Source organism: Barbatula barbatula (assembly GCF_947034865.1).
Source record: "Barbatula barbatula genome assembly, chromosome: 8".
In the NCBI taxonomy this organism is placed as follows: domain Eukaryota; kingdom Metazoa; phylum Chordata; class Actinopteri; order Cypriniformes; family Nemacheilidae; genus Barbatula; species Barbatula barbatula.
The window spans coordinates 2,779,434-2,791,296 of record NC_136771.1 but is presented as its reverse complement, the minus strand read 5'-3'; the positions used below and the strand labels follow the sequence as shown (position 1 = coordinate 2,791,296).

General features: G+C 37.4%; 2 protein-coding genes across 2 annotated transcripts; one reads left to right on the top strand and one right to left on the bottom strand.

Annotated features, from left to right (window-relative positions):
- Positions 1–334: 334 nt before the first annotated feature.
- Positions 335–7,674, top strand: LOC306897706 (sodium/potassium-transporting ATPase subunit alpha-1-like). Its single transcript, XM_079462680.1, has 22 exons — positions 335–431; positions 555–668; positions 1,631–1,690; positions 1,790–1,993; positions 2,397–2,510; positions 2,603–2,737; positions 2,818–2,935; positions 3,008–3,276; positions 3,354–3,662; positions 3,757–3,891; positions 3,977–4,169; positions 4,253–4,428; positions 4,512–4,648; positions 4,927–5,077; positions 5,159–5,327; positions 5,396–5,550; positions 5,634–5,757; positions 5,971–6,116; positions 6,632–6,762; positions 6,909–7,010; positions 7,087–7,178; positions 7,361–7,674. The coding sequence occupies exons 1-22, from the start codon at positions 420–422 to the stop codon at positions 7,387–7,389; spliced, it is 3,075 nt and encodes a 1,024-aa protein (XP_079318806.1). The 5' UTR covers positions 335–419; the 3' UTR covers positions 7,390–7,674.
- Positions 7,675–8,415: 741 nt separating this feature from the next.
- On the bottom strand, positions 8,416–11,548 carry LOC306897138 (CD276 antigen-like). The gene is made up of 5 exons (XM_079461640.1): positions 11,340–11,548; positions 10,741–11,046; positions 10,373–10,624; positions 9,889–10,008; positions 8,416–9,757 (listed from the first exon to the last, which is right to left on the bottom strand). Exons 1-5 carry the CDS (start codon positions 11,413–11,415, stop codon positions 9,714–9,716), a joined length of 798 nt encoding a protein of 265 aa, XP_079317766.1. The 5' UTR covers positions 11,416–11,548; the 3' UTR covers positions 8,416–9,713.
- Positions 11,549–11,863: the final 315 nt, after the last annotated feature.

Here is an 11,863-nt window from a genome sequence, read left to right as displayed (position 1 = left end):
AGGTTTTAAAATAAGATGTTTAATAATTATTAACACAGATTTCACTGTGATGAAGACAAAGAAATACTCAAAAGTCAACAATGCAGACCATCGAATTAACTTTTAACAGAAGTTATCTTGAATTATTATTAACAGGCCACCATGTAGATTTATTGATAACACAGCAGTTAATTGACCAGTCCTTCAGTGTGATGTCAAAAGAATGACCTACCTGTATGGATGAAGGTCTGTTTGTTTATTTAAGGTGAAGTACATGATAACCAAACTCCTCCCTACATTTCCCAGAACACCGCCCCATTAAACAGGTGAGATGGCAGGGTATAAATGTGTGAAGCCCATTCAGATGCCCACAGGTTCTGTCTCCAGGAGGATCTGGACTCCTGATATCACCCGATTTGAGCCGGCACAGAAAAAGGAAAATGGGGCTCGGGGTGAGTGAACAATAATTCATTCAACTTTTTTCTAAAATGACGCTTGGTTTGCATTAGGTAAGTTCAATGTACTTGTTAATATGTTATATTGTTTTATATATTTTATCTATTGTGTTTTTACAGACAGGGAATGATAAGTACACGCAGGCAGCGACTTCTGAGGATGGAGTCAAAAAACCTAAAAAGGGAAAGAAAAACAAGAAGGACATGGAGGAACTGAAGAAAGAAGTTGAGCTGGTATGGATTTTATATATTTATAAATGATTTATAAATGAGTTCTGGCCAATAAGCTTCTAATAAATCTTTTGGGAAAAAAACGAAACAACGTCTGAAATATTTTATACAATTTTGGGTTGATATCCGTTTGATGGAAATAAAAAGTAAGAATATAACATAAGTTTAGTTTTTTAATAATTATTTAATTTTGATTGACCCTTCATGGCACTTGTTTATAAACTTTAAAATATTTAATGCACTTTAGAATAGCTGAAATTAGCCTAAAAACCAATAAATCATAAAGATTTGATTTACAATTTTGAATAGTAAATATTTAAAATAAACGAAAATAGTTAAATAGATGTTTTTTTATATTTGAAGAAAGATTTGTTTTGTCTTTGGTGTTTTACAATGCAGGTCATCCTTTTAAGAAAATCTGGGCATTTTATTAGGACCAATTCATGCGTGTAAAGGTGATCTAAAAGGTGCATGCTTAGCTCGTTCTTAATTATTGTTTTCAAAGAATGATAGATTTGTAGGCCTACTGATATATCAGTATAAAATTACATAATAATAAAACAAATCTAAATGTTATTTAATAAAGCTTGTTAAACTAATTACATTGCAAAGAATGTTATTATCGTGTAAAATTTGATAAAAATGTTGTCTCTAAGCATTACAATTTAGATTAAACTCATAGTAGTTTGCACACCTTAGAGAAAATTTTTAAATTGAAAGTCTGAGTGAACGTGTTCTCTGTAAATTAACCGCAAATTACTGTATGTTACAGCAGACCACACAACATATACAGTAGGCTACTGTATAATGTACATTTTATACGATTAAGAAACATTATTTGGTTTTTGGCCCAGATTTTCTCATTTTAACTGTCCAGTCTGTTCTGTACATTCCTTTTCTGAAGCAGACTAAATACAGTAGTTGTACAGAACGATTTTAAACTTTTGTATCTGAATCTTCTGCAGGAGGACCACAAGTTAACCTTGGATGAGCTTCACCGCAAGTACGGTACTGACCTGAGCAAAGTGAGTAGACAGTAGTCAAACTTTGACTGGGTTTTATTGTTTTAAATCAATGTATTTCTGTTTTCTGTTTAATAACGTCATTAACCTTACCTCTGACAGGGTTTGTCCTCTCACCAAGCCAATGAGATCTTTGCCCGTGATGGACCGAACACCCTGACACCTCCCATTACAACTCCAGAATGGGTGAAGTTCTGCCGACAGCTCTTTAGTGGATTCCAAACGCTGCTGTGGATCGGTGCATTTCTGTGCTTCTTTGCCTATACAATCCAGGCTGCATCATCGGACGAACCCGCAAATGACAATGTATGAAAATAATGAATTGTCTTTATATTTTATTATCATTCATATACCATTACTGTGTTAAATATTTAAATGACTTTAAAATGACTTAACTTTGTTTAGTATTTCTTTCTAAAAAAAGATCTACATTAAGTGAGTTCATGTTTAAAACAATCGAAAATATCTGAACAGAATAAAACTTGAATTAAGTTTAAAATTTAATTAAATATATGTTTGGTTGTTTTAACCATAAATACTTATTATATTTGACTTGTCAAGTCAATCAAAATTTAAGAATTTGAAGAAAATTGTACTGGAAATACTAAGTAAGACATTAATTTTTTGCTATTTAATGCAAGACAACGCTGATACTGTACATTATTTTACATAAAATAATCTTCTAACATACTTACATAATTTTCTGCAGCTGTATCTCGGTCTTGTGCTTGCTTTTGTTGTCACCGTCAATGGATGCTTCTCGTACTATCAAGAGGCCAAGAGCTCTAGGATCATGGAGTCTTTCAAGAACCTTGTCCCTCAGGTAGGGAAATGTGCTTTTGTTTTATTTGATAAAATGTAATTAAATTTATTTTATACCAAATACACTCAGTGAACGTCATTCCAATCATACAGCATGCCCTGGTCATTCGTGATGGAGAGAAGAGAAGCATCAGTGCTGAAGAGGTGGTTGTAGGAGATTTGGTGGAGGTCCAAGGAGGAGACAAAATCCCAGCCGACCTCCGCATCATCTCCTCACACGGATGCAAGGTAACCCCTAAGCATTTTATCTCAGATGCAACATTTTCTTTTTGGTGCATACGTTTATATGAAACATCCTGTTTTTTTAGGTGGACAATTCTTCCCTAACTGGTGAATCTGAGCCCCAGAGCCGTAGCCCTGACCTCTCTAGTGAAAACCCTCTGGAGACAAAAAATATTGCGTTCTTCTCTACCAACTGTGTTGAAGGTACAAAATCAAGAACTATTAACTTAATCTATAAATGTCTTTAAGATATTAAAATGAGATAATATCCTCTAGGTAATGCCAAGGGTGTCGTCATCAACACCGGAGATCGCACCATCATGGGTCGTATTGCCAGCCTTGCCTCCAGCCTGGAATCTGGACAGACACCGATTGCAAAAGAAATCGAACACTTCATCCACATCATCACCGGTGTGGCTGTTTTCCTGGGTTTGACCTTCCTAATCCTCTCTCTTATACTTGGCTATAACTGGTTGGAAGGCGTCATCTTCCTTATTGGAATCATTGTCGCCAATGTACCCGAGGGTCTCCCCGCCACTGTAACTGTAAGTCTACTACTATCAGACAATATTGAGACTTCGTCTAGTGTGCCAAAAACCTCATCTTGTGTCTATGTGTGTAGGTGTGTCTAACCTTGACCGCCAAACGCATGGCAAAGAAGAACTGTCTGGTGAAGAATCTTGAAGCTGTGGAGACGCTTGGCTCAACAACCACCATCTGCTCAGATAAAACTGGAACTTTAACCCAGAATCGGATGACCGTGGCTCACATGTGGTTCGACAACAAGATTCATATAGCAGACACCACAGAGAACCAGACCGGAACCTCATTTGACCGAAGCTCTCCCACCTGGGCCGCCCTCGCACGTATCGCCGGCCTCTGCAACCGTGCCGTCTTCCAATCTGACCAGAGCCATCTGCCGGTCCTTAAGGTGTGCTCTCAACATCTCAACTGAGGCATTAAAGGTTTCCAACTCTTAGAACTGTTATTGTATGCAAATTTTTTAAATCAAATTTAATTTGCAGCGAGAAACGGCTGGAGACGCCTCCGAGTCTGCTCTGTTAAAGTGTATCGAGCTTTGCTGTGGTCCCGTGAGTGAAATGAGAGAGAAGAACATGAATATCGCCGAGATCCCTTTTAACTCCACCAACAAATACCAGGTAATTTTATATGCTGAGGTAATTTCTGGAGATTTGTTTGGATTTTAACTATCTTTCTAAAAGCATTTTATCCCTCCTGCTCCAGCTCTCAATCCACAAAAATCCCAATTCCTCAGAATCTAAACACCTGCTGGTGATGAAAGGAGCCCCTGAGAAAGTCCTGGACCGATGCTCCACCATTTTGATTGAGGGAACGGAACAACGCTTGGATGACAAAATGAAGGATGATTTCCAAAATGCATATTTAGAGCTTGGAGGTCTTGGAGAAAGAGTGTTGGGTAAAGCAACCTTAACAACGTTTATCTCATTCCTGGGAAACCGTGGAAGGGCATGTTTGGAATATCTGGGTTCTCTTTCACAGGTTTCTGCCACTTCAGCCTCCCCGATGACCAGTTCCCAGACGGTTTTGCATTCGATACTGACAACATAAACTTCCCCACTGAGAATATGTGTTTTGTTGGCCTCATGTCCATGATAGACCCGCCTCGTGCCGCCGTACCAGATGCTGTGGCCAAATGTCGTAGTGCAGGAATCAAGGTGTTGTGCTTGATCCAAGATCCACAACTAGAATCTGTTTAAATTACGCAAATCAAATAATAACTTTAAATCCTCTACGAAAGGTTATCATGGTTACTGGTGACCATCCGATTACAGCTAAAGCTATTGCAAAGGGTGTTGGCATCATCTCCGAAGGCAACGAGACTGTGGATGATATTGCTGCTCGGCTTAAAATCCCAGTTGGAGATGTTAATCCAAGGTACACTTGCGACTCTAGACACTGGAAACAAAGCTATAATTATTCTGCTTTATTGTTCATGGTGACAATTTCATGTGAATTTGTCCGATGGGAATTGTAAAAAACTAATTAATTAACTCTTAACTAATAAAGAAACAAATTATCACCATCCCTAAATCTTACGTGGGCTAAATCAGATTGCAATAAAACGTACAAATAAGATGGGACAAATTCATGCAAATTAGCCACCCTGTAAAATTGTGTTAAAAAACTTGCCTTTGATGTTTTGATTCCTTCAGAGACGCTAAGGCTTGTGTGGTCCACGGTGGAGATTTGAAGAATATGAGCTCAGAACAGCTTGACGACTTCCTCCAACACCATACAGAAATCGTGTTCGCTAGAACATCTCCCCAACAAAAATTGATCATAGTGGAAGGTTGTCAGCGACAGGTACCATCCTTATTCGATCCTTCTTAGTTTTCTCAAGTCTCAAGTACTTAATGTTTAATCCTCATATTTTGTCTTTATCAGGGTGCTATCGTAGCTGTAACAGGTGATGGTGTGAATGACTCTCCTGCTCTGAAGAAGGCTGATATCGGTGTGGCTATGGGTATCGCTGGATCTGACGTATCCAAACAAGCCGCTGACATGATTCTGCTGGACGACAACTTTGCCTCAATCGTCACTGGAGTCGAAGAAGGTATGAAATGTCTAGCAGTTTCATTATGAAGCTGAACATTGATACTTATTCTTAGTCTTTCACATCAGGCCGTTTGATCTTCGACAACTTGAAGAAGTCCATTGCCTACACCTTGACCAGTAAGATCCCAGAGATGTCACCCTTCCTGTTTTTCGTCCTTGTGGGTATTCCTCTACCTTTGGGCACAATCACCATTCTGTGTATTGACCTGGGCACTGACATGGTAAGGAAAAGATCGCATTTTAGATAGAGCAATGCAAAAAACGGAATTTTGTATAGCGTTATTCATTTCCATCGTTACCACAGATTCCTGCCATCTCGTTAGCCTACGAAACTGCTGAAAGTGACATCATGAAAAGACAACCCAGAGATGCTAAAACAGACAGGCTGGTGAACGAGAGACTGATCAGCATGAGCTATGGTCAGATCGGTAAGAGTTTACATCCATCCTGCACAGATCAAACACAACTACAGAAAAAACATAACTTCAAGGAGGCAAATTCGCATTCATTCTTACAATAATTTCCTCATACGTTTTATAACGAACTGGTTCCGTACGTCTGATGGTTAAAGGTTTAGGGATGGAGCTTCATTATTGCTTTTTTCCAATAATCACGTTTTATGTCATCCTACTCAACTTCAGGCATGATGCAAGCCGCTGGAGGATTCTTCACCTACTTTGTGATTCTGGCTGAGAATGGATTTCTGCCGTGGGATCTGGTAGGAATTCGAACTGGTTGGGAAGACAGATATGTAAGCGACCTTGAAGACAGCTACGGCCAACAGTGGGTGAGTGTCAAAAATGTGAAACAAATCTTTCTATCGACGGTTTCAGCAGCAACAACATAAACAAACGTTACTGTATGTGGCCTGAGCTTAACTTCCGGTAGACCTTCACAAAGAATCATTAAGTTTATTAAATTAAATTTAATACAATTAATATAAAATACATTTGAATGTGAAATAATATCAATATAAATTGAATATAAAATAAATTGTTATATTATAGCCAAACACAGACTGAAGGTCAACTTCGGTCTAGCACGTTTCTCAGATGAAACCGTTTATAAAGCAACACGTTTTAACCATGGTTGAGTAAAATATAGACAAACCCAACCGTTAGTTCGACTTAACCTAAAATATGACCATATCTGAACCACCCATGGGTTGAAACAACCCAACATTGGTTCATTGAAACCCAAAGTCTGGGTTTGTTCATATTTTACACAACCAAGCATTTGCTTTAAGGTGTAGATATATCGATCTTTTGAATATTGCTTTACGTCTCTCTTTGTGTGCTATAGACGTATGAGCGCAGAAAGATCGTGGAGTACACCTGCCACACAGCGTTCTTCACCAGCATAGTGATCGTGCAGTGGACTGATTTACTCATCTGTAAAACCAGAAGACTTTCCATCTTCAAGCAGGGAATGAAGTATGTCAAGCTTTAAGAAGATATACAATTTGCTTGATATTTATCAGATGTCTGTTCAATTCCAGCTCATGGCTTCTCGTTATATCTATAAAAACCCTCCAATGTGTCTGATATTTAACATTATTTGTATATTTGTACTTTTGTAGAAACAGAGTTCTTACCTTTGGACTGTTTGAAGAAACAGCCCTGGCAGCATTCCTGTCCTACTGCCCAGGCATGGACTTGGCCGTAAAAATGTATCCCATGAAGTAGGTTGACATATTACAGTAACTATAAAACATTTTTTCATATATCTAGCTGATCATGATTTTCTTTTTTATTTAGACCCATGTGGTGGTTCTGTGCTTTCCCATATTCACTGCTCATCTTCATCTATGATGAAGTCAGAAAATACATCCTCAGAAGAAACCCAGGAGGTAAAAATAATGCTTTCACTATATACCTGTGTCTGTTTCCACAGACAATTTATTTTGAGTACAATGAGAACTGACCGTATATATGAGATTAATCAAATGCAAAATGTTGTTTTTATTTGTTTTTTATTTCTTTGAGAGATTAGGGTTGAAGTAACTCTAATATCTGCGTTATATTGTTTCAGGCTGGGTGGAACAAGAAACATACTACTAAGACCAGATGAAAATCTCCAACCCTTTGCAACATGCTTGTTTTGATGTCTTCGAAACGATTAAGAATCTGGCAATTTTCTGTCAATAAAATAAAACTATTTAAAGCCAAACGTGTTGATTTTGTGTTTGTGTGATGATGACTGATCACTTGTCATTAAAAAAGTAGGTGGTTACCTCCAAGGGGTAAGACAAGCTTGTCTCCCCTCAAGATGCATAATTAATATTCATCTTAAAGACCTGCAAATTGTGCCAACATATAAATATCGCCTACTTATTCACTTCACTTGAATTCATGGGTTTTATTTTGGTGTGTGCTTTCAGTCTTTCTTTCATTGCCAGATGACGATCACCTGTGAATTTTCAAGTTTTGATGTGTTTTCATGGAGATATTGGACAACGAGTGTTTTGGCAGTATGAAAGTACATTTCTTCATCACATGCTTTTATTTCGATTTCTCATTTGGCTGTGTAAGTCACCAAATCAAACCTTATATTATCTCACTGTCTTTTTGCCTAGCACCATATTAAACACATAGCATCATATTAAAACATGTCAGTCAGCCCTAGCAACGGTTAACTAGGCTTCTAGAGCAAACTTCTTGGCCCTCAAGCGCAAGAGCCCGAATCGCAGCTTCAAAAGGCCTGCTAGAATAACACTGTGGCTTTCTGGCACATTAGCCCGAGGAAGTTCTGCTTGTGGTCTTCCTTTACTTTCATCGTTACAACAATGTCTCAAACTGAGCTCAGATTTGCAATCAAAAGTCAATATTAAAGATCTCAAAATGAACATTTCTCACCAAATTGACCCAAATCCAGATTATTTAACAATCTGCATTTTGTATGAACAATTTGAACAATTACAGTCTTATTTATCTGTGCTTTCCTAAGTAATTATAGGAAATACATCTTGATACTTAAAGGAAACACACCTTAGGACTCCATATGAAAGAGCTTCCTCTGAGCGTTAACATCTTCTTCTGGGACACAAAGTGATTTCTACGTAGAAGTAAACGTGTGTTGTATACAAGTCAAAAATGAAAAAGCTTTAATTACAAGAAATGTGTCAGAAGTTACATCCCATATTGTTCTGTGGATCAATTTCAGCTCTCTTAGGCTTATGAAACATGCACGTTCAGATTCATCTTTATGAACTTTACTGGATAATAGTTTGTGTAATTTCATACCTGTATAAATTAAATTGTTGTGATGAACACAGAGAAAAACATTCTTTAGAATTTTCAGTTCCAGGACATCATTATACTTTTATAAACAATGTGTGAAATACGGTATCCCACAGTGCACTGCACATGACCTTCAATTTTAAACGTGCTGAATGAATGTTCTGAATGGTGTTAGGACGAAACTAAGAAAAACATCTTGTCCTGTGGAACTGAATAGTTCTGTTTTGTCAAACAGGAACTGAAGAAGTTAACATGACATTTAAACATAATATTTTTCTCAAAATATCATAGAGTATCTGGATGGCACATTTTAATGCGACTAATTCATGGAAAACTGTAGACTGGGAATATAAAAACATCATTCCGTTTGTGCTCTTTTTACTTTGGCCAGTAAGCAAACGTTTCAGTGTTTAGCAATATAAACTCAATGTATACCGGGTTTTGGACGTTCAAACTTAATTTGATAAATGATAGTGAAATATCCCGATGTACTGGTACAAAACCTGACCAGAGACGTGTATTACAAAGACATGTAGTTACGATGTAAGAGAGCATTGTTCACAATTACAAGTGGCTCATAGATTATTATACACAGCTGCAACGAACAAAGACTGTGAAACTGCTTATTCAAACATCCCAGTCATGTGATAGTTTGCACATTTTTGCATTAATGGCAATGCTCTTTCAAATCCAATACACCCACTCGAAAAGTTATTCTTGTTTGTACAAATGATAATTGACTATTGCTAGTGCTGTTTACGTCAATGTCTACAGTCAGGGATTAACCAAAACATGCTGGAATAACACATTGTGAATGTTGTGAAGAGTAAATAAACATTAACAAATGAATTAATTCCATCAGTCACGACGTTCAAGATATCAGAGTCTCTCATCGTATACCAGATGCTGAACCTAAGATTTCATTAGCAAAGTTATACAAAAGCACGAGAAACGCAGAAAAAAAGTCATTTCTGATTTATGTAGCTGGTTGACTTATGTGATATCTTCCTTAATAACAGAAATATTTTGACGATAAAAATGGCCACGCATTTTATTTTTGTTTTTGTAACCTGACAGTCCGATCCGTCCAGCTGTTTCCTTCAAAAAAAGTGTTTTTAAAAACGTGTTTAAAAACAGTTTAAAAACTAACTGCGGTCAAATGTGGCTCCTGGTGTCGCAATACTTCCTCCTGCGAAGCCAAAAGAACATTATGAATCACACCCATCTGACAAGATCAGATTTCAATGAAAGTGTCATAACATGGCGGAAGATTTAACCTAGTTTATATGAAATGGATATCAGGTGATTCAAATTACTTACTTTTCCTTTGGCGTCTTCTACACATGATGCCCACAAAAACAGCAGCAATAACAATCACAACAGTGAGAAATCCACAAGCTGATGATGTCATCCAAGTGCTGTGAGTCACCCGTTCTGCATCTGCACTTGCAGAAACAACACACTGGTTCTTTTTGTATCGGGGTTGTGTAACACTAACATATTTTAACATAATGCATCAATAAAAATGACATCATTTACTCACCCTTGTGTCTTTCTAAACATGAATTTTCTTTTGCAAGCAGACAAAATAAGATATTTTACGCAACGTTGGCAACCAAATAACATTGGCCCTCATTGACTTCCGTTATACGGACACAAAACCACAGAGAGATTTCTCCAAATATCTTATTTTGTGTCACACAAAATAACCATCATGACATGAATCATGAGGATGAATAAATGTTTATTCTTGGGTGAACTGTCCCTTTAAATGACTATTGGCTTTTAAATGTTACAGGCTTACCTGGCTTGCAGATAGTGACTATATTGTCCGTGTTGGAATTTGTCACTTCACACGTCAGCGTTGCATTATTATTCCCAGTCAGCGTGATGAAGTCGCTGGTATTGCACAAGCCTGTGATGGGATCTGTTTTACACTGCACAGATAATGGCAAAAGTTGACCGTCGAGTTTCCACAGAATCTTTCCTTCGGGATGAAGTTCCGTGAGCTGACAGTGGTACGCGCCATCGCTTTGGTTACACGCCATACTGGGGTCTGATCAAAATAAGAGGCGATGGTCCGTACACATGGTTTAGTTTCTCAGCCAAGCATTTGAAAAATTAAAATGCTGAATTGGTTTAATACATTAAAGCATAAAACAGGGAGCTCACCGGTAACCTGTAGATGGATGTCTACCTTTCGTAAAGGGGACTTTCTGTAGTAACATGTGTACAGTCCCTCATCCGATAAACGTACAGTTTTAAACACTAAAGAGCAGTTTCCAGACCGAATGTTTACATGTGTCCTATTCTGAAACTGCCGGGCTGTTTGAGTCTCCGTGTCATCGTTTCTGTGCAAATTTACAACAACATTGTCCTTCTGCCAGATAAAGAATGGAGGGATATCTGGAGGACAAGAACACGGGAGAACCGCCGGATGTCCAGCTTTGGCTTCGATGTTATGAACAGTGCTGCCTTCTGTATTGGACATATACACAAACAATACCATTCTTATGAACGCATTATTTTGTCTTGCTCACATGGTTTGCGCTTAAAAACAACATGGTATTACAATGGTGTGTCAAATAAAGCATGGTACACTATGCACGTTACATAGTCTTAGGAAGTGTTTGCCTTATGAGCATTAACTATGATTTTGATGTAATAAAAGTGTGTATAACAAGAGCATTCATATAACCATTTTACAGTTAGTTTATAAATGACTAAATGTAAATGTTCTTGATCTGGTTATAAGCAATATTAAAACTCACCACAACAAGAGTAAAACAGCAAGAACGCAGTGACTCCTCTGAAACACACAAATCTCTTCACAAAGGCAAAATTCATCCCGACATCTGATCGTCTTTATTGGATCAATCCGCATTTCGTTGAAATAATCTAGTTGACGCCTCCGATTCTCACGTATCTGATCTCCATTCACACACACAGAAACGCACGATATGAAAACGAAAGTAAATTCAACCTCATAGTTTCGAGTCGGGTCTGTTAGTTGCCAATGAAATCATTAGTGATGACGTGTCATCGGATTTAGATTATATCGTCAATATTGTAAACATTCTTTAAGGATTTCATAGTGTTATTTTGTTATGCTGAAGACATTTGGGTTATTTCGTAATTTAGATTATTATTATTATTCATAATAAAATATGTTTAATTCAATAAATGTAGTATTTGAATCGTGTCAACTTGAAATGACGCGTTTTGTGTTTATTGTTCATTGTTACAAATCAATTAATAAAATGCCAAATGTATCCCAACAGATCGTCACATTTCT